Here is a 25,923-nt window from a genome sequence, read left to right on the forward strand (position 1 = left end):
AGTATTTCACCGTATTATTATTATTATTATTATTGTTATCATTGTACATCTTCAATCTGTTCATCACTTCATCATAATACATAATAACTCATGTAATATAAGCTATCACTGCTTTTATCTGAAACATAATTTGAAAGTATGTCTTAAAACAAATATCATAATATTAATGTAAAATTGGACAGTAGCAAAGGCAACAGGAAACATAGAGAGATACACCGACAATGGATAAAACAGATTTATCATTAAATTGCTGCCACCCCCTTGAGGTAAGGTATAATTAACAAAAAACCCCTTTTATTTGCTTAATTTCAATTACTTCTCAACAATGTATTGTTTTGCACGTTCACCCTTACCATGTCAAATTTACCTAGGGGTGTTCATCTGGTCGGTAAATCGAGCGAATCGAACTGGACGAAAATGCGTACATACCGATTACCAAACCGTTAGTTAATACGGTGTGGTATTCAACTTTATTCTATTATATATATATATATATATATATATATATATATATATATATATATATATATATATATATATAAGTATTTAAACTAAAATGAATTTTAAAAAAATCACATTTTTTTTAATAAAATTTTGGTAATAAGGTTACTTATCGAACCAAAGGCTAAACAGTATGAAATTATGGCGTACCGTAATTTCTGTACAATTTGAACGCCCCTAAATTTATCAAAATGGAGGGATTTTTCGTACATAATTGAGGGTTGTTTGTAATTATGCAAACATGAGGATTTTTTTCGTAAATTTAACTTATCTGAGGGGCCGTTGTAATTTGATCAATATATTAAAAAAAAAAAAAAAAAAAAAGAAAGCCATAAACCCCGGTGTACTTTGTCCAAGAAACAGCAAAAGCTTAGCTCGAAGCACAGTCACTCAAATAATTGAAAGAACAAAAGTAGTAAATTTAGTGGGGAAGAAGAAGAAAAGCAAAAAAACAGAGCTGCAGAAATGGGAATTTCAGTACCCATTCTCGTGATCTCCATCTCCCTTCACCTTATCGCTTTTGTTCTTGCTGTCGGTGCTGAACGGCGTCGTAGCACGGTGCGGTGCCCCTTTTTTTTTTTTTTTTTTTTTTTTTTATTTTTTTCAATTTATTTAATTTGTTTAAATTTGTAATTGTGAAGGCAAAGGTGGTGCCGGATGAGTACGACGAGAGAACTTACTGCGCGTACGGTACAGACGCGTCGACGGTGTACGGACTGTCGGCGTTCGGTCTGCTTCTCATCGGACAGACGTTAATTCACGGCGTTACCAAGTGCTTGTGCTTCGGCAGAGGGATGATTGCCGGCAAATCTACTACTCTCGCTGTTTTCTTCTTCACTTTCTCTTGGTAATTAATTACTCTACACTTTATTATTTTTTTCTTGCTGATTCTGTTCTTTGATCTTGCTTTTCTGCTCATCTGTTTTTTTTTTTTTTTTTTTTTTTTATTTGTTTAGTTAGGTTTTACCTATTTAATTGCTCAATTATTATGCTAACTGGAAATCTAACCAACAAAAAAAAAAGGAAAAAAATAAATAAATAAAACTCGAAGCAATAAAATCTTGTATGAATCAATTACCCCACAATTTAATCTTATTTCAGTCCACTCTTCGACTGTGTACTTCTACTTGTAGGTTCGAGCATGAACACATGATCATTAATAATTCGTCGTGCATAAATTGTATGTTATGATCGGTAATTTTGAAATCTTTCCTAGAAGGAAATAATTTTACATCTGTTTGCAAGTTTGGATCTTGAATATTTAGATCAGACGGGCGTTTCCGTGATTGTTTTATTTTGTTTTAAAAAGTTTCGATTTTTGAATTACTGGAGAGTGAGTATCACATTGCATGTGTACGCAAACGAGTTTAGAAGTGAAGGTGGTAATTTTTTTATAACAGTCAATATATTGTATTACATTCTTCTAATTGATCGCTATATTGCGCATATTATTACTGTACGAAAAAGGCTTATCTCCCTGTTTAGTATGAAGCTTAATTCATTGTATCGTAAGTAATTACTTTCATCACTTTTTGTTAACTTAAGAGATTCTTGTTTAAGTTAAAAGAGACTATAAAGAACTATAATTATTTAATTTAGACTATACGATTCATGAGAAGTGCGCAGAATCGGGAAACCGAAAATTAATGAGCCCGAGTGCCCACTTTTTTTTTTTTTTCCTGAAAATCAATTTAAACTAAATATGTTTACGAGTGCCCAACTAATCCTATTTTTGTACAATGAGTGATGAGTCCTATGTTTGGCATATTTCAATCTTAGCAGCTTTAATTTTTAACTTGGTCAATTTTGTATTATTATTTTCAATACGTTATTGTACGCAACGATCGTTACTTATCTTTTTAAAACATTTTTTTCCCGCAAATTCATATTTCATAGTTCATACTACCTAATTTACCTCTGTGATACGTGTTCCGATTTATATACTTATACGCCTTCCAAGATTGATTCGACCAAGTATACGAGAGTTGATAAAACAGTGTGATGTATACTTCTAAAAATTCCTCGTTCATTACTTAATTCTACACATTGACATTTTGATTCAATTTTTTTATTTTTATTTTTCATTTCATTTGTAATAAAAATCGAAACAATTTTTTTACAGGGTGAGCTTTGTGGGGGCAGAGGCATGCCTAATAGCAGGATCAGCTAGAAATGCATACCACACAAAATACCGAGCAACTTTTCACGTAGAGCACTTATCTTGCACCACTCTTCGTAAGGGCGTTTTTGCAGCTGGTGCCGCCCTAACATTGCTTTCCATGTTCGCTTCGATTTTTTATTACTGGGCCCACTCTAAGGCCGACACTGGTGGATGGGAAAAACACCGTAATAATAACAGCAACAACGAAGGGCTTGGATTGGCCCCCACTTCTAATTTTTCCGAAAACAAGGCTAGTGAATTTTGAAAGGGTCTGTTTTTTTTTTTTAATTATTATTTTATTTTTCGTTTTTTTCCGAGGTAATCGCTCGTATATGTAAAACTTGAAAGAATATATATGAACATGTTCTTGTAGAAATTGATGTTACTATATTAATTAAGCCATGTTTCTTTCGCAATTTCCTCCCTTTGTTTTATTGTTTTTTCCCCGTCTCTTTCGAGATTACGAGGGGTAGTGCTTGTAATATTAATAATATGCGAAATCGAACCATTAACATAAACAATAACAAGTTTACAAAGCCCAAAACAAAGCATCACTAATAATTAATTAATTCAAGAACAGACTCGAATACCATAGCTAAGTACGTACGGCAAGTAGTAATCACCGATAGAGATCGACGCAAGCTAGTAACATCAAAACACGATAGAATTCAGCCAATATGAAATAGGATACATACATAATATAGATACATAATATTATATATATGTATATATATTAGCATGTCGGAAACGGGGTTCCGCAAGAAGCGGCGACTTTCTTGGCTCCGGGAGAATTGATTAGCTTCTGGAGAAAAGGGTTCTTCATGTACTGGCAAAGGCAAGGCCTCTGCTGCTTAATCTTAGCACAGCATTGTCCACTTGGGTTGCCGGAGGATGATATTGCCGCCGCGCATGGGCTGAGTTGCACCGGGTTGCAATTCATCACCGCCGCTGATCACGCCACCTCAGCTTCACCTTCCACCACTGCAGCAAGAACTGCACAAATAACCACCAGGTATGCTACTTTAGTGTTCATCATTTCTCTCTCAGTATTTTCTGTGTGTGTGTGTGGAGATGGAGAGATATGTGTGGGGGAAAAAAGATTTGGCTTTGCATCTCAATTTATAGAGGTAGAGATACATGGCATAATGCAAGTATAATTAACTATTTTTTTTTTTTACCTAGCTAGCTCCTTTATTGAATTTTGCTTTTATATGTCAATACTTTGACCGCATGCCGTGTTAGCGGTATATAACATATACAGTAGAACCTTGATAATTTGATAATCGATAAGGTAATAACCTTGTTTAAATAATATATTTTTCCTGGTCCCGACTTAAGGACAATATGTTAAAAATTATTTCGCTAAGTTAATAGAATTTGGCTGGTCTCAACTGTATTAATTTATGTATTTGTAAATTACAACCACCCCTGAGGTATGATCAAATTACGAAAACCCCCCTCTTGTTTGGATAATTATTACATCCACCCCCTCCACTATGAATCTTCTTACACCTCCACCCTTATGGTGTGAAATTCAACATAATCATCTAGATTCCGTGGAATGTGTTTTAGTTTGTATACGTTTTGTGTAAAAATACAGTTTCTGATGCACCGCAATCTGATAAATATACAAGCCAAAAAACACATCTTATGATTATCTTGCTTCAAAATGTAGAGCTCAAACGGGATAAAACGTGTACAAAAGTGATAATATTCCATATAATCAAGAAGATTCCACTAAATTTGAACCCGCAAGGATAAACGTGTAAGAAAATTTATAATTGAGATGGGTTGTTGTAATCACCCAAACAGAAGGGGTTTTTTCGTAATTTTACCATACCTCAAGGGTGGTAAGAGAAGTATACATCTTGGTGAAAATTGGTGATCAATGATGTTTAGTCCTTTATAGGATTGTTTTTTTTTTTTTTTTTATCACATGATTTATGACTTGAGAGTGGATATAATTAATTGTTGTGGTGCATGTTGTTCTTATTCATGTATCATATTGTAATGATATGTATGAATTTATAACCTATACAAATAACAATAAGTATAGATGGAGATAAATTAAAATGAAAAAAATGATGGGAAAAAGTGAAATTGGTAAGACTTTGTGCGCATTGGGTAGTCACGCTTGTACATCATGACATAACATCATGCATGCTAGCTAGCTAATGTGTGACACTAATTATTGGAACAAAATGAGGTAATTATTTAATTCTCCATACATTTATATTTATTCACCACTAGTTTGTATGCAAATGAGGTATTCGAGTGTGATTTTGCAACTTACATTGTATATTTACAAAATTGTCATAGACTTTATTAAGGTTTCTCTGCATACATACTGATATGCCTAATTGGGCCAACCCAATGGGCTTATTTATTTACCTACTGGACCACGAGTCCAATATTGAAGACCACTACCATCGAGACCCAATCACCTTCAAATAAAGTTTGGGCTCAACAATCTCAACAAAGGTATAAATAACGATATAATTCATTTATTAAAGGTACGTCCTATTATCTGAGTAATACTATAATTTTTATTCTCTCAACTATTTCTATTATCCGCATGTCTGACTTGAGCGTCGGAGGGGTTTCCACCGGATCAACCCAGGCCTAGTTCATGTGTTTTATGATCGCAGGTATCTTAAGGTCATCAAGCTCGTGAGCCAGTGATCCACTCTGCTCTTCCAACACATCATATTTCAACTATCTAAGGCGATCTAACTATACAGATCAAACTCATCATACACGACCCGCAAAACTCGTACTATGGGTGCGGTTCATTCGTAAAAAAGATAAACATAAAAAATAAAAATTCGATAACTCCGATCCTTTTTTATTTTATTATTTTATTTTCTTTTTTCCATTTTGCTCGGAAAGAATAAAGAATATAGTTTGATTTGAACAATAATGATAAGTAATGATTAGTATCATTTGACCGAGGGACCCAATCAAGGATTACTTAATCCTGCCGGATTATTTTTTTTCGGTGCTGCGATGTGATGTAAAATGGCATGCGCAATCTAATCATAACTATCACACTTTTATTTCTTTGTTTTTTTTTTTTTTTTAATTTAAATGTGATAAAAAAAATAAAAAATTATATTCTGTGAAATACATTGGGTAATTTTTAACCAGTAGCGGTGAAATAATTTTCATTAACCGCACATACACATGGATTTGTGATTATATTCAAAGATAGTGCTGGATTTGTGAAATTTTAACTGACGAAATTGTAAGGGTATTTTCGTAAAAAGATAGCGTCGAAACATTAAATCAAATATAGAACACATGTGTTATTCTTAACTCAAATAAAAATCGACGGACTTTTTCTCAAATCGACCCAATTAAAAGTAGGATCGGCAATTGAACCGGGCCTACCCAAAGCCCGATAGCTCGGCCCGATTTTATTTGAGCCGAGCCCCATTAATTGTGAGTCGGGCCGAGTTTGAGCCGTTTTATTAAACCCAATTAAAATATGAGCCGAGTCTGAGCTTACCATGCCTCGACCCGAATAAAGTCCGACTATATATATATATATACATATATATATATATATATATATATATATATATATATATATATATATTTGTTGTCCTTTTTTTTATTTCAGGTCTCAAGATTTTCGAAATAAGTTAGAGGACATTTAGAATTGCTTCTAGTTATTTTATTTTATGATTTTTTTTTTCATCTTGGACTCGGATGCATTTTTTAGTATGATTAATTAAGGATTAAATATTTACAACATTAAGCTTTATTTGTTTTAATGAACAGACTATGATTATTTATTTATTTATTTAGTTTTTAAGCTTATTTTAATTTTCAATGAATAGTCTACATTTTTCGCTAAGACTGCGAAGTTTTTTTTTTTTTGTTTTTCTTTAAAATGTCCGACTGCAAAGTTGTAAAATATGTAATTTGTTTATTGCCCGATATAAGCCCGATATAAACCCGAAGCCCGAAAAAATACGTAAGCCGAATTTGAGCCTATAGGCATGAAGTCCGATGGTATTTGAGCTTGAGTCTATAATAATGAGGCCCGATGGTATATGAGCTTGAGCCGACCCAGGCTCGGCTCACACGGCCCGATTGCCAGCCCTAATTAAAAGTAGTAAGATTACGATAGAGATTAGAGAGCTGATAAATTAATTAAGGTTAAAAACCTATTTGTTAATTGTTACGTGTCTCAATTTTTGGGTTGTTCTTTATACAGTGGGCTTTTCCTTATAACCAATATTGGGCTTGAGTGACAATATGTACTTTAATATTTGGGATCTTTAGGCCCAATTAGCACAACGGGCCAGGCCCGATTCTATGTTATCTAGATGATGGATATTCTTTTCCGTTTTTGTTTTTTAAAGCTCATACGTTTTTGCATTATATTCTTAGCTGCACTAAAAATAAAAATCTTATATATAAAAAGAAGATATTTTGACCTATAACCCTAAACCTAAATGTAGGGCTATTTTTGACAATTCCTATTATGTCGGTTTTTTTTTTCAATTTAGTTTTTACTTTTTCCGGCTTTCTTGATACACGATCAGAACTGCAAACACATTTTTTAACGATCTCATGCTCTCACCTCTCAAATCAGTTTTTCAATTTTCCCTATCAAAGCAGAGAAGAAGTCAACGGAGAAAGGCGGCGCTATCGGTGGAGAAGAAGAAGAGGATGTAGAAGACGTGGAGATCTGCAAGTGAAAGACATATGAATGCCGAAAGTATTGCTTTTCAACTATAGGAAGCAATTCTGTTTTTTTCTTTTTTCTAATTGTTGGATAGGAAATCAAAGTCGACGAAGAAGCGGCCATGAAAATTCAAGAATTCGAACCTCCTTATAAGTGCGCCACTGACAGACAAGGACGCAACAGAGCTAAGAAGGTTGTTCTTTTTTTGTTTATTTTTTTGGTTTAAAAATATTTTCTTTTTTTATTGGTAAGAAATAGAGAGATTTGTGAAATTTGATCACGAGTTCGCTTAATAAAGCAGATTGAAAAATATACTTCAACAATTTCTTATTGATTCTATTATCGTAAATAGAACCTCAATATATGTCTTTGCGTCTGATATCTTTGATCTTACATATCTATATAGTTGGTTTCCTTGAATATTATTTTTCCAGTAAAATGGAATGTTTAGCTTCTTCTGCTTTGCATCTGGGGGAGACAGAAAATACTTGCACAATGTCCGATAAACATTTGGTCGTCGATTAAACTACAGTATGCTCATCTGTTTTATGTGCATATTAACATTCAAAAATATTTCACATTTGTTAATATCCGAAGTGGTTTGCAGCATCACTGCTACTTGCAAACATTAAAACATACATCAGAGGCTGGATCAAGCTCAAATATTAATTCGCTACACATGTAAATGTATAGGCTAACGATGACATTCAATTATTCTTTTCTATTTGCATGTGTTTTAAAGTTTATGAAGAGCTTTGGTTCAATGTCTTCACTGATGTTATTTGAAATTTCTTATGCCTTTTGTAAAGTTGGCCAATGAATGTATAAAATGTGAAATTATAAGTTGATCTTATTATATATAAGAAGTAATGATTGGTGTTGTCCTATGGATGATATATTTTCTGGCTTATTTGCAACGACACATGTATTAGATACTTGACTTGGTTGAAGTAAAATATTTGGAATAAATTAAACAGACTTCAATTTTCAAGTCTTCTATTTTTTTCTTATTGAATTTTAACCAATACAAAAATATAAACGAGCACTATTAGCGTGTTGAAGCTCTGTGCAGAAGCAGATGAGGCAAAACGGGGGACGTGGCAGGAACACGAAAGTCTGACTGATATTCTACTGCCCAAAAATATAGTTACCTTTTTTCTCTGCATTTTAGACCAACTTTATTGTGTGATAATATTTTTGAGAATGATCAATGAATCTAACTTATGTTTTTTAAGCTGGTGATTTCTACGTTCCAGCTATGGCCAAGGAATTGAAGTCAATTAGATCATGGAGAACTGTATGATGGATTAGCCAACGTCGATGGAAAATATTTTAAAGCTTATAAACTTCGTAATCATTCTCTCAGTTTATAATCTTAAAAATATTTTGAGGTCGGCACATCAAAAACACTAAACAAGAGGATTGTGCTTATTTTCAAGAGCCGAGGGATAACCATTTAAATCTGAAGCTAAAAAAATTATCTAGCTGCTTCACGGCTTTTGCTAAAAAAGTGATTTTTTTTATACGTAACATGTGAATTCAAATGTTATTACTGTCTTAATCTGTTCAGGCATAAATCTTATATATAAAAAAGAAGATATTTTGAACTAAAACCTAGACCTAAACAGACAATTTTGTCAATTAATAAATCTTTAATTTAAGATTTGAAATTCCTCTAATGCTCTAATTGTTCGGTTCAATGGTGCAAGAATACAAGGAATTAATAGTTTCCTATTTTTTTGGGTAGTGGTATAATTCCACCTCCAACTAATTCCTATATTCATGCAATTTTTAATATGTCTATCATTTTTTCTGTTTTTTTTTCTTGCAGTTATGTATTCTTTTCACCCATTTTTCTTCTTAACTCTAACTCCCCACTAACTAGAAGTTAGAACTCCATGATCTCGATCCATTACAAACTGTACTCTATTTAAACAGATGGAGAACTCCAGCGAAGAATACAATTTTTTTTGTTCGTCTTCTTCTTGCTATTTTTTTTGTTCGTCATCTTCTTTCTCACCAAGATTTTTCAACCTAAGAAAAACTTACGCAATTGCTTGCTACAGGTAGACAATATAATTATTTATTAGATTTATTTTACATTTAAATTTCGTAGTTCATAATAGTTGCTGAAGGTGTTGATTTTTTTGAACACATGCATAATTTTCGTTCACAATGACTCCCCACGTGTCAATCATATGTCTTCATTTCCTGTCATTATCAGAAGGTGATTTTAATTGCGATGATTGTTGCTCTTCTGGACGAACCCCTAGAGATCGCCGCCGAATTCTGAATTTGATCTGTCAGAATTTCTAAGACTGATTTCGTTTTCAAAGATAATTTCAGGGTTATGCAGTTTATCATCACACTGTTTTCTTCCCACCAACCCAAGTACGATCATTTTTTTTCCTTTTCTCATGTTTATTTGTTTGTTTTTACAAATGGGTTGCGTCTAATCTTTTCGTTCCTGCATCTAATGGTTGTATTTTTTGCCAATTCGCTATATGTTAGATTAATGGATATGTTTAATATTTCTTTACGATTGAACTGCAGTGTCATTATGGGAACCAATTTCCGTGACGCTATAACATGATGGATATTTGTTAGTATTAAAAAAAAAAAAGACTTTTCTTTCTTTACCAAAAAATATTTTTTTGCGAGTATGTAGTAATACGAACTTCTTTTCTTTGTTGTTCTGCCTAGGTTTCTATGTTTTCTAAACTGCAGCCTGTTTTTCCAAAAAACTCCTTGGTGAATGTCATACTATGAAAAAATAATCACAGGAAATCTTGAAGCTCTGCGAAATTTTATTCGGTTATTTTGCGTTAATCAAATTGCAGTGTTAGTTTTTTTAAATTGTGGATTTTTTAGAGATGTTTGTTTTTACAAGAAAATGATTTTTTTTCACGATAATACTTAAATTGATTTTCGGTTAGTTAGCATAAGCAATGTTGTTGTTCGTGTTTTAACTGAGTATTCAAACTTCTATCAAGTTCGTTGTTTTTTTACTTCATTACCTAAGATAAAAATATACAAGTTTTGGGGAACATCTACTTTGCTCTTTTCCGAAAAACTCTTTGGCATAGACATGATTTTATCGTATTCCTTTACAATAAAAATATCTTTGCTCCTCAAAATTTTGTTCAGTTGTTTGCGTTATTTTGCTCTTTTCCGAAAAACCTTAAGCTGGTTTTTCTAATTATGCAAAAATTTTGTTCGTTGTTTGTGTAAACAAAATTCCAGCTTTAGTTCGTAAATTTGTCTCTTTCACTTCACTCGAGACAATATTGGTAGCGAACAAGAATTTTAGGTTTTCCTTCATCCGAGGCAAAACAAAAATAGGGAGAACTCTGTTTTTAATGTTTTTAAAACAACCGTGACATGTAGTAGCATTACATTCGGCGCTTTGTGTTGCTTATTTTTACTGAGTTTTTATTAAATTTTTAACTATCTTACAAATTATGTCGCATACCTTTTTATTTTTCTTTTTCACGCATATTTTTTACTGGACCATCAGTATAAAGAGTTTTTTTTTAATTTTCCAGGATCTTAACCAATCAAAGACTGTTGTGCTCAGTTGCAATTACTGGATCAGTTACGAGAACTTTTCGAAAGCAAACATCGACATTTTATTGAGAAGCCAATATTTTTAGAGTAAGTAAGTAATTATTTAACATCGTTTTACTAAAAATTACCAATAGCAATAGCGCTCTCTCTCTAGATCTTTTTCTCTGGTGTGATCTTATTGATAGCTTTCATTAAAATCTTATCTTTACAACTAACAAATGCTTTTACATATTGTGCATGCAGTGACAGTGACCATAATAAAATGAAGGCCAAGTATAAACTGAAACTATTGCTGGGTTGAATTCATGTACAATCTTATTTTCATTTTTTTTGTGTGTGTGTACTATATCCAGAAATTAAAAAGAAAATTGTACCATCTCTTAAATTATCATATTAACTTCAACTTAACGTATAGTTTCTTAGAATTAGTTTTAGATTGATTTGTATTGTTTTATTGTTTTGTCTAAAAAAATTACTTATCCAATTTAATTTATTCTACTATGATTTGAAATTATAATTATAAGTATTATATATTAATGTAAATGTTTTACAATTTTTACAATTTGTTATGAATCTTTTAAGTTGTTTGCGGTATAAATTTTTCGATCAAAATTTGTGGTGTCTTTTTTTCTTTATCATACAATGATGAAACGTAATTTGTGCTAGGGTGAGTTTCTTTTCTTCTTAAACATTGTTTTTTTTTTTTTCATTTGTCAGATTTTGTAAAATTAGCCATCCATGCTTTTGAACATATAAATCTTATATTGCATACACTTTTAAGTAAAATAATTATTTTCTTTTCTTTTGTAGTGAATCCCGTGCAACGCACGGGCATGGTTACTAGTTAAATAAATAGAATAAAATTTGGTGTCGTTTTTGTGACCTATCATCAGAAAAGAGATGAATGAAAGTCAAAGTAATTGAAGTATCTTGCCGACTTTCTTATTCCCTATCTCATTAATCTCCATCCACATCTTGCTCATCGTTTATTCAATTCATTTTCGAACCTAGAAATTAATAATATTTCGAATATTCTTTTTTTAATTTTTGCACTTGTCATTTCTTGGTAGGCGTAATTTTTTAAACCCAAAAAAAAAATATTAAGAAAAAAAATATTTAGGATCTATAAAATTAAAGAGGGAAATCCCTGTAAATATGTATATCAAAATTCATCTCTATAATTAATTACCTAATCCTAGTTTGAATGGTGATTAAATATGGCCGGTGTGCGGAGGTCAATTCTTTTGAATGGTGGTGCATGGAAATATTGAATATTATACTTTATAATTAGTGAACGTTGAAATAAATGTATTATTATTAAGGGTAAATTACAATCACCCCGATGTATGGTCAAATTACGAAAAACCCCCTCTTGTTTGGATAATTACACCACCCCCCTCAACTATAAATCTTTTTACTCGTCCACCCTTGCGGTTTCAAATTTTGTGGAATTTTTGAGATTATATGGATTATTATCACTTTTGTACCCGTTTTATCATATTCGAACTCCACATTTTAAAGCAAGATGATCATAATATGTGTTTTTAAGATTATATATATCAGATTGTGGTGCATCAGAAACTGTATTTTTACACAAAAGAGTACAAACTAGAGCACATTTCACGAAATCTATATAATTATGTTGAATTTGACACCATAAGAGTAGAGATGCAAGAAAAAATCATAGCTGAGAAGGTGGATGTAATTATCCAAACAAGAGTGGGTTTTTTGTAAATTGACCATATCTCAGGGGTGGTTGTAGTTTACCTTTATTAATATATAATTAGACCAAATCTTATAGGAGCTAAGTGTAGGTAATTAGTTGAGTATATAATGTAATTTACAAGTGGATTGATTGGCAGATAATCAGCCTAACTAACTAATCTCTAGATTCTGGATTAGCATGAACGACGTTGACAAAGCATATAAAAGCCACGCAACTTGGATTCTTTTGACTTTCTCTCTTTTAATTAATTTAATTTAATTCTACTTTTATATTAATTAATGATTATTAATTCACTCTTCACAATATATATCGTCACTCTGATAAGTTATTGTCAATATATATCTACATATATAATTAGAGAAAGTTCCGTACGCTGGAGAGAGAAAAAAAATATTATTTGTGTGCTTAATTAATTTAATTAGATGGTGAGACAATGGAAAGTAGGTGCAGATAGCAGCAGCTGGGAGGGTGGCGCCGCCGCAGGCTTTGGCTTTGGCTCCGGCGGAGCGATTTTTGCTGTGTGGGCGTCTTTGCTCAGCCTCTTTCTGATCGTTTCCGTCATGTTTTCTTGTGCCGGTGGCGCCTCAGAAGACAAAGCTTCGGCGACCTCCCATACTGACACATACGGCGGCTCAGCTTGCGGCGGCGGCGCGTGTGGTACCACCTGTGGCGGCTAACTCAACAACATATAGGTGGTGATGAAAAAGTGATAAAACTAATTCTTCTCTCTTTAATATATACTATTATGTAAGTTTTAACACTAGTAGTAATTTGTTACGGTTTTTTACTGTATCAAAAGAATTCGCGGTAAAAAACCATTTTTCTACTATTGACCGATTAATCATTTTTAAAGGGTAAATTACAAACACCCCTGAGGTATGGTCAAATTACAAAAAAACCTCTCTTGTTTGGATAATTACATTTACCCCTCAAGTAAAAATACAGTTTTCGATGCACCACAAACTGATATATACAAGCTAAAAATCACATATTATGATCATCTTGCTTCATAATGTAGAGTTTGAATGGGATAAACGGGTACAAAAGTGATAATATTCCATATAATCTTGAAGATTCCACTAAATTTGAGGAGTTGAGGGGGTGGTTGTAATTATCTAAACAAGAGGGGTGTTTTTGTAATTTGACCATACCTCATGGGGTGTTTGTAATTTATCCTTTTTTAAATGATTTTATGGTGATAACAAATCAATAGTATTTTTTGTTATAATATTGTCGTCATAATTAGATAACTAATTCAATATAGTGATAATATTAAATAAAACAAAGAAATCAAGAGAGAATTAACGACCAAAAAGATTATTAGTTTCAAAACACAATTTAATTGTATTATTTTTATTTTTTTTATATTTAATCATCAACATCACCTAATACATTTTTCACACACATTGCAATTACAACTGTATTAATCCAATTACAACCATAAAATATTTTTTTGTGGGTAATAAACACCAAGAAAGTTTAATTGGAGATTAATGAAGGGTGTGAACTCTCACCCTTACGATAAAAAAAATACTAAATAAAAAAAAAATCCACAAATTAAATATCTGCATTTGCTATTTATATATATATGAATGAACATCGTGAGTTAAAGATTTCCTCGACTTCTGATTTCTGTCGATGAAATGTCCATACGAAATTTATCTGCTGGTATTGGGATAAACATATCTCTCAGCTCCCCAGGAATATCGAAATCATCAAGAACCTATACAAATCGTGCAATGGTCACGTTCGTTCTTTTTCTTTTTTTTTTTTTTTTTTTACGATAAGAAAAAATGAAGGGTAAGGTCGAAATAAAAGAATTAAGGTTCAAGGACGCAAACCTTAAAATCTCCATCAACATTTCGACCGCCAACAAGGAAAACACATCCTGTGCTTTTGCAAGAGGAGAGAGTTTCCAGCATTCTATTATAGTCCCCACCGTAATACTTTGGCTGTTGAAAAACAAAGATAGCTTTTATTTACGAATACCTTGTGTGCTATTTATTGGCTAAATCGCAGAAAAAAATTATAAGGATGCGATCAAGAAAACGAAGAGATGGAACAGCAATTGGACTAAGCTGCGATAAATGCAGGAACTCATCGGAATAATAAATAAATCTTAATTTGATTCCCTTACATTTATAAGCCTTGCTGCAGTGTCTACTCCAATCACAAAAGCACTGCCAGGAAATAGTTCGGCTTTCTTGTAAAAATATGGCTGGTTGGAAATTACGACCGTCTTTCCTGCATTTTAAAGACTGAGACGATTAATAGTTCAGTTAGATGTACACCAATCAAGGGCTGGTGAATTCAATAACATTTATTAAATAAGAAAAGGACCGTATACGTATCATTTGAATATAAGATAGCAGCAAGTGCATGAACACACTCCAATCACCAGGAAACACGCATATGGACAGTAAAATTACATTTAAACGAGATAGATACAAATTTGAAGATCATATGTTTGTCCTTACCAAAATTTTCAAATTGACTAACACGTTCTTTGATTTGGGACACAGTCAGTGGAGGTTTATCTGCATTCACCGCTGACAACTCAAAGCATGGGTATCCTTCTCCAAGAATGCTGCACAAGATAGTTTCAGAATCAATAGAAAAAGTAACATATTAATGGAACTAGGGGTAGAAATTGGAACGAATTTCGGATTTCCACCTATTTCGATCCGAAAATTTCTCATTTTTGAAAAAAAAAAACAATTTTTTTCCGAATCCCGATTTTCGTTTTTTGAGATTCCAATTTCCAAACATAATTCCAAAATTTCCAATTTTATTTTTCCAAGAAAATTACAGTCATATGTTATAATGTCAAAATTATTATGTATTTTATATTTTAGGTTATTAAAATTTGGGAATTTTCGGAATTCCACCGATTCCGATTCCCAATTTTGCCGATAATATTTTTTAAAAGGAACTGGAATTAGTTTTTTCACTTCCGAAGAAAATCGGATTTTTTTTCTTTCGAAAATGATAATTCAGATCCAATCCATCCGATTTCCACAACTAAACACATAACACTGGTTAATACACTAATGTGCATATAAATGCTCATCTTTTCTTTTTCATCATGCTCCATCTAGGAATTCCAATTCGACACATTAAAATCTCAAGTTCCGATGAAAAGAAGAATATACCTAGATGCAACTTCCAAGAGCTTTAGGTGGCCATCATGCAAGGGATTAAAAGAGCCGGAGAGAATTATCTTCCTCTCTGCCTTTCGTATATCTGCACAACATTCCCTTCACAATGAACAACAATGAGACCGTAAAGAAGAATGTGCATATCTTAACCCGTACCACTTAAGAAGGGGTAAACCTTAAAGCATATTTGACCATTGATAAGTTGTTCCAATTCTTGATCTTCATCAAAATGCAATTTAAATTCATCTGGAACTTCCGAATCAGTTATCTCGGGAACAAAAGTTGTTGGGACCTTGCAAGCATATGCTATTGCCTACATCATTTTCAGACACTAAGATACCTATTAGGCATCCGTCTAATTACATATATCCACACTTCAACATTGATTATATAGTTAAAATCCATTATATTTCTATAACTACAGTACCTTCAGTACAAACTGGCTAGAAACTTCATCTTCTTGTTCACGAGTTCGCAGACCCTAAAATAATTCGTGCACATATATAGCAAACTGAATATCTCACAAAGAAAAATCCAATCAGTGTGTTAAAAGATGTGCAGAATTATGTGCTACCTTTGACAAAGTAACAGTAGATGTCCAAAGATGGTCAGATGTCCTCGTTGATACATGAAACCTGAGAACATCATGTGAATAAATCACACTCTATGATATAAGGAAATAGCATCAAGAAAAATTGAAAACATCATAGGAATAAATTCCACTCCGCAACTCCACAATTTTATAAGGTTCCTACGTTATACTATTTCAAGGTCAAAATCACTTTTCTTGTTGGATGTATAATTTGAACTACAATCATAGAGAAAATGCCACTTGAATTTGTCTTATTACTTCTAATGATAAGTTCTCAATGTTAAATTCAAATAGGGATTCCAGAACATTCACCCATCACCTATTTACAATAATTGTTCTGCATTTAACCTATTCGACAATTAGCTTATGTATTTCATTAGCCGAAATCAACAGCCAAGTCTCATATAACACCAAAATACCCTCAAAATCCATTAGTTATATTCCTCGTACTAACAACAGCCTTAAATACTAAATCTTACAATGGCCTCAGTCAATTATGTTGTGTTATAGCAATGGTCCAATCGAGAACTGGAGATGAAAAAATGTAATCCACTTATCTACAACATGTCCTACGAACAGAACATATATTATCACTAATACAAACTTTCGCAGTGTATCACAGATAATTATTCAAACATGAAGATATAAATAACATGAAAATGTTGAATCACACAAGCTAAAATATCACCTGTGCTCCCCAAGTTTGGGACGTGCGCTGACCAGAGAACCAGTGAAACCCACTCCAAGAGATGGGAAGCCTGTATTCAACACATGACTGTTTAGGGAAAATATAAAACAAACGAAGAAAAAAGAATCCTAATAAGTGCACAAACTAATATGTCTGCTATTTAAGGAACCTCATATATATATATATATATATATATATATATATATATATATATATATATATATATATATATATATATATATATATATATATATATATATAGAGGTAAGCATAAAACATTATAGTTAAGCAATTCAAGATCTTCAAAGATATCGTTCTTTAGATACACGATACGAACTAGCATTTTCCACATCAGTTAAATGCTACATCATTTGCAACTAACAGCATTGCAGAACATTCAATAGATAATATCAATGATATCACACAAATAAGAACTAAAAAATTTGAAGAAAGTGTAATAACTTTGGAACATTATTTCTATTCCCCAAGCTAGTCGAATAATAGAAAACATGCAAATTTTCTAAAGCTCGGGAAAACATGCAAACTAATATCAACTTCAGCCAAAACAAAGGAAATTATATTTATAAAAAAAAAAACCTGGCTGAGAAAGCTTTAGAGCTCTATTGTACGCCATCAACGCCATGTCCTCTGCAGTTTGCCGGCTGGCGAATTGAGACGGAACCTACAAATTCACGGACGAAACCAAACTATTCCCAATAAGTATACAAAATCCAATCGAGTCTCACTTAGAAACTTCATCACGAATAAAAAAATCATAAAAATTGAATCTTTCTGGAACGGATACAGAAAGGTAAAATCGATTACGACCTTTCCCAGTAACTGGAGCATCGACATTCTAGAGTAAGGCACCACCGCTTCTAAGACGGTGTTCGAAGCTCCCGGCACGGACATTAACCACCCAAGCGCCTGCCCAGTTTTCGGTTATGGCATTTCATCAAACAGTTTCTATACAACTAAATCAAGCGCTGAGAACTTTTAGAGTTACCTGAGAGGCGCCGCCGGAGAGGTAAATCACGGCTTGAACTGGGCTAGCGTGGATCGCCTCCACCATAGCTCGTGCGGTAGCGTCCATTTTAGACTGGAAAATTGGGTCTCTGTTTCATCTGCAGCCTCGCGGGTAAATGATTCCGTGCGCGCGCTATACGGTGTCGTATTGTAGTTTGACGGGTTTTTCTTCGGACCCGGATTAGAGTTTAAGATGGGCTTTTATTATTGGGTTCGTTTTGATCAAGTGTCATTAACATCACAATTGGGCCAATCCAATTAAATAAAGGGTAAATTACGAGACCCTCCCTCAACTTGGGATAAATAACAAAAAACACCCCACCTATTCGTAATTACTAAAGACCCCCTGAGGTGTTTCCGTCTTACACCAACCCCTTACATTGTGACTTTTCACAGATTTTTTTATTTATTTCAAGGAATAGACTTTACACGATTTCAGATATTTTCTTTTATTACTCACCTATTTAATAGAAGGTATAATCGACGGTACACATTTTCTGTTAAAAAACCCGATTAACAGTTAATCATGAAGGAATTTTGGTTATTACGGATAAGTACGGGTGTTTTTTTGTTATTTAGCCTAGTTTAGGGGTTTTCGTAATTTACCCTTAACAAAAAGTTAGGGTAAATTAATTAATTATTAATTAATTAAGTAATAAAAAGTTGTTTGTTAACGTTAGCTTGCAATTATTTAGCATCATTCCATTGTTAAATTAAATAAGAGCAGAGCGCTCCCTCATTGTGCGTAATCGTTAGTTCTGTATAACTTCTCTCTCTCTCTCTCTCTCTCTCTCTCTCTCTCTCTCTCTGCATTGCTTCACATAGGTTTCTGCAGCACAAAGGTAATTTCAAAAGAACCTATCTTTTTCCCTTTCATCTTTTTTTCTGAATTACCAACGGTCACATCTCTTCTTCGCCAGGTGATTTTTCTCGGAAAATGTTAGCTTCATTCCCCTTGTTAATCTTAATTCTGTACATCTCCGACAACACTACCCCGGCGAGCTGTCTGAATGAAGAAGGCGTAGCTCTGTTGTCATTCAAGCATTTCATCAAACACGACCCAGACAGGTCACTGAACAACTGGAACCACTCCGACGAAACCCCTTGTTCGTGGAACGGCATCACATGCAAACAACAAAGAGTCGTCTCCATTAGCATCCCAAACAAGAAACTCTCCGGCCTTCTTTCTTCTTCCTCCACCCTCGGATCTCTGTCCGAACTCAGACACTTCAATTTAAGTAGCAATAACTTTTCCGGCGAATTACCCTCCGAGCTTTTCACCGCGCGTGGACTCCAAAGTTTGGTTCTTTACGGTAATTCCTTTTCTGGGCCTTTACCGTTTGAAATCGGTAATCTCAAAAACCTTCAAACATTAAACGTAGCACATAATTTCCTTAATGGGTCTTTGCCCTTGTCGTTAATCCACTGCAAAAAGTTGAGGAATCTTGATCTCAGTCGAAATAATTTTAGTGGCTATTTGCCTGATGGATTTGGGGAAAACCTGGTTTTCCTCGAAAAGCTCGATTTGTCCTACAATGGTTTCGGTGGTTTAATTCCTAGTGACTTAGGCTATCTGTCTAGTTTACGAGAAACATTCGATTTGTCGCATAATTCGTTCACCGGTCCGATTCCAGCCAGTCTTGGCAATCTCCCCGAAAAAGTGTACGTTGATCTTACCTATAACAAATTAACCGGTCCGATTCCGCAAAACGGTGCTCTAGTGAATAGAGGGCCGACGGCTTTTATAGGTAACCCTAATCTCTGTGGTCCTCCACTGAAAAATCTTTGTTCTTTTAATAGTACCGAAGAAGCAAATTCACCTTCTCCGTTTCCTAATTTACCTGGTAATAATTACGATCGAGAACAAGTCGGAAATGGTGGTAGTGGATTGAGTAAAGCCTCCATAACCGCCATAGTCGTGAGTGATGTGATTGGTGTTTGTGTTATCGGGTTGCTTTTCTCGTACTGTTGCTCTTGTCTTAAGAAGAAGTATGGTGGTTTTGAGAAGAGGGGTAAGAGTGGTAATAAGAAGGAATTTTCGTGCTTCCGGAAGGAATACGAGTCGGATGATTTATCCGAAAGTAATGAAGAACAATACGGTTTAGTGCCTTTGGACGAACAAGTGGCGTTCGATTTAGAAGAGCTTTTGAAAGCGTCTGCATTCGTGCTGGGCAAGAGCGGGATTGGAATAGTGTACAAGGTTGTGCTCGAGGGTGGGCCCACCTTAGCTGTCAGAAGATTGGGCGAAGGTGGTTCGCAAAGGTTTAAAGAGTTTCGGACGGAAGTTGAAGCTATTGGCAAAATAAGGCATCGAAATATCGCAACACTTAGAGCTTATTATTGGTCGTTGGATGAGAAGTTGCTTATTTACGATTTTGTCCCTAACGGGAATCTGTCTAATGCAATCCATGGTGAGCGTTTCGATAAATTTATTTATTTATTAGTACCATGTTTCGTTTTATTCTTGGTTTTTTTTTTAATTATTTTTTGTTTCCTTAGGAAAATTTAATCTTCTATGGTCGGCTCGATTGAAGATAATGAAAGGAGTGGCAAAAGGTTTGGTTTATTTGCACGACTATAGTCCCAAAAAGTACGTACATGGCAATTTGAAGCCGTCGAATATTTTGCTTGGAGAAAAAATGGAGCCGAAGATTTCCGATTTCGGCCTTGGGCGTCTAGCTACTATAGCGGGTTCGGTTTCGGAAATTCCGATTTTCCCCCGGCTTCTTCTTCTAATTCCGTCTCGTGTTATCGAGCTCCAGAGGCGGCGAAAGGGGCAAAGCCGTCGCAAAAGTGGGATGTTTATTCGTACGGAGTGATACTATTGGAGATTATAAGTGGGAGATCACCGTTGGATCGAGTGGGGAACTCGGAGATGGATATCGTCCGTTGGATTGGGACGTGCATCGATGAGAAGAAACCGATTTTCGATGTGTGGGACCCGCAGTTATTGCGAGAATCGGATAAAGAAGAAGAGATTGTAGGTGTTTTGAAGATTGCGATTGCGTGCACGGAGAGAAGTCCAGAGAGGAGGCCTTCGATGAGGGGTGTGTTCGATGTACTGGATAAACTCACACTGTCTACCTGATTAATTAATAATTACTATAGTATATTTCAATTATTCCATTATTAGTCATTCCAAATTTAAATTTTTAATTTAAGTTGCATATAAGTGAGCACACGTGAAAGATGTATAAAGATGAAATTGCCAATCCAACAGAAAAGTTTGAGCGTTGACTTGGCATGACTACTGCTCTTTTATGACTTTTATGCATTTAATTATTTTTATCTTTTTGGGGTATAATTTGTTTTAAATGAATTGGTCCCAGTGCTTGACTTCTGGCATCAAATTTCTTGTCGGAATATAGAGATTTTGGGTTTTTTATTTACAAAAAGAAAAGTAAATGGCACCCAAATGGGTTCACGTTAGAGGTGGCAATCGGGCGGAACATATCGAAGATGAGTTTTTCGGAAAAAAATCAATTTTTTTTTTCGGAAGTTATAAATGTGTTCTAATTTCTGTTCCAAAAAATCGGAATTCAGAACTACATTCTGATTTCGGAATGACTCGGAATCGGCGGAAATTTTGTTCCGATTTCCGGGCCTATTTCGCATGTCTGTCTATATTCTTTGAAACTATGGTCTGCCGCCAATCATGCAATTTGAGGTGGCTAAGATTGAAAGAAATTTTGAACTTGGAATAATTCTGCCACCAACCATTATGCCATTATTGGACATATATGAAAATCTAAAAGACTTTTGTGTTATATTTTCAGACACTTGGATCATTAAATTATTTTCTGTTAGATTTGTAGAATTATTAGTTTACTTTTTGTTTGGCATAGTTTGAATAAAATGAAGTTTAATTTTATTTATAGTGGTTCTATCTTGAGGTATAAGTATAACTAACCATTAAAATATACCCATAATTCTATAGAAATCACTAGCCAAAAAAAATATAAGTATTGTTTTATAATGTGCATTGCACTAATTATTTTTAATGCTTTAAAAAAAACAAAAAGAAAAAGAAATCTGGGCTACTGTTACTTATTTTTCTACATTAGTCTCTAACATTCAAGAATTAATGTATGACACAGTTTCAATTTTTCATCTAATTGACAAATTTATGTACATTGCAATAATTGGTTATTAATTTAAATGGATTATTGAACCATGTTCACAATGAAAAAGAGAGATAATAGCACTTGAATGTGGTGATAAAAGCTTTATATTACCAAAAGAAACAGATAATTAGCCACATAGATCAAGGATCTAAATCCACACAAGACTATCTTCAGCCAAAAACACAAAAAAAAAATAAAAAAAAAAAAAATTCATTACATAAGAACAATTTAAGATTAGATAACAAATCTCTCGTTAAATCGAAGTCACGGAAAAATTAGAAAAATGCAGACGAAGAGGGCACGCGCTGGTCTTCGTCCTTGCACGCAATTCTCATCCTCTTTACTCGATCCACAAACTCCCTGTTCATTCAAAATTTATGCAATATTTTTTATCGAAATAAATCGATTTTAAGTCGAAAAATAATTGTAATATAATTTCAAGAATTTGTACAACTTACTTCCATGGAACATCCCCAACAGCCCTCCACAGCTCATCTTTGTCCTTATAATACAATGAGAATGCTGACTCAGCTTCAAACAGCCTCAGTCCAGATATTGACTGCTTCCCTATTCAATTAGTACAATAATCCCATTTATTATTATTAAACCTTCAAAAATTAAAAAAAATTAAAAAAATAAAATCCCATAAATGTATATACATACCAAACATGTCTTCCAATTGAAGTGCAAGGCTGAAATAATCCATATCATCAAGAATGCAAATCTTTCTACCAACAATAACACCATCCATATTCACTTTCACATAACTCCATTTCTGCTTGCTTTGAACCCCCTCCGATTCTTCATCTCGTAAATAACTACTCGCTTTCATCTGCGGATGAAGTTGATTCCAATCCACCAGGACCTCATAATTCTCTACAATCAAAAAAAAAAAAAAACCGACATGCTCGCAAGAATCTTTAAAAAATGTAACGAAGTTCGATAGTGTTCGATAATAGTTACCGTGACAAGAATCGGGCTGCAAAGCTCGTAGACTAAGTCCCAAATCCATGGAAACTAAATACTACAAGAAAATAAGTTATGAGTCTAGTAGTACTGTATATACATATATATATGTGTATATATATATGAAGGAACCTGAGACAAAGAATTAAACATGGTACCAGAGATTGTAAGAAGAAGTGGGGACAAAGGAAAACAAGACAGACTTTATCCCATCATTAATCATTGAATCTGCCATTACTAACATGTACATTGTTCAAATGAGTTAGGAAAAGGATACAAAAAAGGACAAGAGATATATGGGCTTGTGTGACAATCCAAAAGCAGGATTGGATTGTTTGTATCCCTATATTACTACAACTACATATCTCTTGAAAAGACATTAGCTAGTGTTTGTTGTCACAAAATTTGGTGAATTTATGAAGGATTTCTTGTTGGGGTTTTGTACCCATAAAACGTTGCAAGAGATCTGCTATTCTTGTTTCAGTTTGGTAGCAACTATGCAAGTTAATTTTAGCTTTAAATGCAAATTGAAGTTCTTGATAGTATCCCACATCGGAAATAAATGGATATGCTTAATAGAAGGTTTACTATAAAGAAAAGGTTTTATTGTGATATTAAGCATACCTTTCTCGGCCTTTTGGCTAAGATCAAGTGTAGTATCTGTTCTTATCAGTTTAATATCTGATATGTGGGCCATTGGCCCACACGATATTAAATTAATTTTTTCAGGGGGAGGGTCCACCAAGATAGCTTGCTATCTGGGCCTTCGAGCGTCGCCCTAGCGTTGCACTACTGCTTGGGCCTGGCGCATCCCACCAAACCATAGTTTAATTATTAATTAACTGTTAGACTTTTGAGATAAATTAATACACGAAACAATAGTTGCATATTTAATTCCTATGATGTGAGTATTGTTATATTATGTAATTAAATAACTATAGTATCTACCATTTAATTAAACAACTGTTGTAGCTACCAATTAATTAACTATTAATTAGTTAATGGTTAATATGTAAAGCTCTTTAGTTTCATGTACTGGAATCTAATTATTTGTAAGTAGTTAATGTTATCCAAAAGCATTTATTAGTAGATTTTTGGGACCAAATTGAGTAGCAGGATATGCATAAATGTGATGGGTGATGGAGCACATACTAATTAGACCCATCCACACATTTTTGTATCGGAATATTCCATTTCTTTGTGGTGTGGCTATAAATATTAGCATTGAAGTATCGAAATGGTGAGTTCAGGCGAATCTGTAGGCAATGCTTAAAAACATACAGTTGAACTCCCCATATTTGAACAAGAATATAACATAACAGAAAGAAGTGAAATTGCAGCATTAAACTAATCCCACATCGGTAGAAGAGTGATGTAAAGAACGGTGATTTCACTATTTAAAGAGGCGAAGGTACATTGTATTACTCACTTACCTGGACGGGGTCTATGGCTGAACAAGAAGGGCCATGGCCTAGGCACGTGACCTCCATTGCACATATAGGAGGGGCGCGTGACTAAGGTCGATCCAAGTGGTCGTTCCTCCGTTATTATTTGTTCCCGCGGGGGCCTGCGTTCGCGCGGCCCCTGCCCATTTCTAGTCTTAATTGTATTCAATGTAAACTTTTTTTTTTGATTGAAGATGTAAATAGTATAAATCAAAAAAAAGGTCGTAGACAATTACACCATGCATACCCGAGGGAATTGAGTCACTAGTGGCTACAAGCCATCGAAAAGCATAAAATAACATAAAAAACATCAAAATCATAAACGGTAAAGGTTACGGTTGAGGTTAAACACCCTAGCCCTAGTTGGCGTCGATTTGGCCGATCATAAATCGGCCTCCGCTGCTGGTTGTCAGTTCCGGGTACTGCATAAACATAGCTGAGTAAACGTGGGTTTGGATCCTCCGAGTAATAGCGGTTGCCGTCATTTCCGTCATGTCAAACTTCCTTTTGTTCCTAGCTGCCCAAATGTGATAAACAACACTCGCCAAAGCACATCTCCTCGTCTTGCTTCGGTAAGATTTGCCCTTGACATCCTTCACGAGCCACTTCAATGCAGCCCTTAGCGTTGTTGGTCTTTGTGATATCCCCAACCATACACGAATGCGGTCCCATACGTCTCTCGAAACGCTGCACCGAAAAAATAAATGCTCACGGTCTTCGTTCCCCGCTCCGCACATCTCACAAGTCTTCTCCACAGCCTCGAATTTTGCCACATTTTCTAGGGTTTGCAGCCGATCAAGGGCAGCTAACCAAAGAATAAAAGAGTGCTTGGGAGTCATCGAGTGGTCCCAAATCCGTCGGCCCCATGGCGGCCCCCGGAAGGGGCCCTAATCCAGTCGTAGACACGTCCTACAATAATCTTTCCCATGCTCGAGAACGTCTCCATTCGAGCAAGAAGCTATGTAAACTTGTTTATTTGTTTGGTTGTTTAAAAAGCAATTTAGAGCCAATATTTTGTTTGAAAACACTTTTATAATTTATAACAACTTATGTTGATTATTTTTATAATTATTTTAAAAAAAGTTGAAATTAGTTTATTTGTAACGTTACAACTTTTGACTTGGTCTGATTAAATCCGATTTATAGATACTCGAATTCTCAGAAATGAACAATTTTAAACTTTTCTCACAATTTCCTTTTGCAATGTCCACCTTAGACATATACCAACCTTCGATGCGGTATTTGATTTCATATTTATAACTTTATGAAACGT

The 25,923-nt window shown here is 34.1% G+C and overlaps 4 protein-coding genes, 2 non-coding genes and 1 pseudogene across 6 annotated transcripts; 4 read left to right on the forward strand and 3 right to left on the reverse strand.

Annotated features, from left to right (window-relative positions):
- Positions 1-807: 807 nt before the first annotated feature.
- On the forward strand, positions 808-3,078 carry LOC105966078 (aerobic coproporphyrinogen-III oxidase (DUF1218)). Its single transcript, XM_012990627.2, has 3 exons — positions 808-1,059; positions 1,143-1,348; positions 2,624-3,078. The coding sequence occupies exons 1-3, from the start codon at positions 967-969 to the stop codon at positions 2,925-2,927; spliced, it is 603 nt and encodes a 200-aa protein (XP_012846081.2). The 5' UTR covers positions 808-966; the 3' UTR covers positions 2,928-3,078.
- Positions 3,079-3,190: 112 nt separating this feature from the next.
- Positions 3,191-3,769, reverse strand: LOC105966079 (non-specific lipid-transfer protein 2 pseudogene; annotated as a pseudogene).
- A 10,206-nt stretch (positions 3,770-13,975) lies between these two features.
- On the reverse strand, positions 13,976-18,262 carry LOC105966206 (Nucleotidylyl transferase superfamily protein). Its single transcript, XM_088818490.1, has 12 exons — positions 18,096-18,262; positions 17,918-18,016; positions 17,687-17,771; positions 17,090-17,159; positions 16,384-16,444; positions 16,237-16,290; positions 15,966-16,122; positions 15,804-15,894; positions 15,129-15,238; positions 14,789-14,895; positions 14,493-14,603; positions 13,976-14,374 (listed from the first exon to the last, which is right to left on the reverse strand). The coding sequence occupies exons 1-12, from the start codon at positions 18,180-18,182 to the stop codon at positions 14,258-14,260; spliced, it is 1,149 nt and encodes a 382-aa protein (XP_088674616.1). The 5' UTR covers positions 18,183-18,262; the 3' UTR covers positions 13,976-14,257.
- A 569-nt stretch (positions 18,263-18,831) lies between these two features.
- LOC105966239 (receptor protein kinase-like protein ZAR1) lies at positions 18,832-21,352 on the forward strand. Its single transcript, XM_012990807.2, is given in 4 exon segments — positions 18,832-18,957; positions 19,036-20,526; positions 20,615-20,833; positions 20,836-21,352. Coding segments are annotated over 3 exon segments (2,061 nt in total). The 5' UTR covers positions 18,832-18,957; positions 19,036-19,052; the 3' UTR covers positions 21,204-21,352.
- A 1,045-nt stretch (positions 21,353-22,397) lies between these two features.
- LOC105966048 (auxin-responsive protein IAA32) lies at positions 22,398-23,569 on the reverse strand. The gene is made up of 4 exons (XM_012990589.2): positions 23,203-23,569; positions 22,903-23,115; positions 22,698-22,806; positions 22,398-22,599 (listed from the first exon to the last, which is right to left on the reverse strand). Exons 1-4 carry the CDS (start codon positions 23,249-23,251, stop codon positions 22,515-22,517), a joined length of 456 nt encoding a protein of 151 aa, XP_012846043.1. The 5' UTR covers positions 23,252-23,569; the 3' UTR covers positions 22,398-22,514.
- Positions 23,570-23,825: 256 nt separating this feature from the next.
- On the forward strand, positions 23,826-24,021 carry LOC148770406 (U2 spliceosomal RNA). Its single transcript, XR_016031466.1, has one exon. It is a non-coding gene; the product is annotated as a U2 spliceosomal RNA (small nuclear RNA).
- A 609-nt stretch (positions 24,022-24,630) lies between these two features.
- LOC148770407 (U1 spliceosomal RNA) lies at positions 24,631-24,793 on the forward strand. Its single transcript, XR_016031453.1, has one exon. It is a non-coding gene; the product is annotated as a U1 spliceosomal RNA (small nuclear RNA).
- Positions 24,794-25,923: the final 1,130 nt, after the last annotated feature.

The sequence above is a fragment of the Erythranthe guttata genome, chromosome 5 (assembly GCF_056151865.1).
Source record: "Erythranthe guttata isolate IM_541 chromosome 5, IM_541, whole genome shotgun sequence".
Taxonomy (NCBI): Eukaryota; Viridiplantae; Streptophyta; class Magnoliopsida; order Lamiales; family Phrymaceae; genus Erythranthe; species Erythranthe guttata.

What these genes read in the sequence shown, in the direction of transcription:
- LOC105966078 (XM_012990627.2), top strand. Translation starts at nt 967, where the DNA reads ATGGGAATTTCAGTACCCATTCTCGTGATCTCCATCTCCCTTCACCTT. An exon ending in CTGAACGGCGTCGTAGCACG is followed by an intron (nt 1,060 to 1,142) that starts GTGCGGTGCCCC and finishes GTAATTGTGAAG; the next exon opens with GCAAAGGTGGTGCCGGATGA. An exon ending in TTCTTCTTCACTTTCTCTTG is followed by an intron (nt 1,349 to 2,623) that starts GTAATTAATTAC and finishes ATTTTTTTACAG; the next exon opens with GGTGAGCTTTGTGGGGGCAG.
- LOC105966206 (XM_088818490.1), bottom strand. Translation starts at nt 18,182, where the DNA reads ATGGACGCTACCGCACGAGCTATGGTGGAGGCGATCCACGCTAGCCCA. An exon ending in TCTAAAGCTTTCTCAGCCAG is followed by an intron (nt 17,160 to 17,686) that starts GTTTTTTTTTTT and finishes TGTTGAATACAG; the next exon opens with GCTTCCCATCTCTTGGAGTG. An exon ending in CTAGCCAGTTTGTACTGAAG is followed by an intron (nt 16,123 to 16,236) that starts GTACTGTAGTTA and finishes AAAATGATGTAG; the next exon opens with GCAATAGCATATGCTTGCAA.
- LOC105966048 (XM_012990589.2), bottom strand. Translation starts at nt 23,251, where the DNA reads ATGGATTTGGGACTTAGTCTACGAGCTTTGCAGCCCGATTCTTGTCAC. An exon ending in GCAGCCCGATTCTTGTCACG is followed by an intron (nt 23,116 to 23,202) that starts GTAACTATTATC and finishes TTTTGATTGTAG; the next exon opens with AGAATTATGAGGTCCTGGTG. An exon ending in GTTGGGGATGTTCCATGGAA is followed by an intron (nt 22,600 to 22,697) that starts GTAAGTTGTACA and finishes TTGAATGAACAG; the next exon opens with GGAGTTTGTGGATCGAGTAA.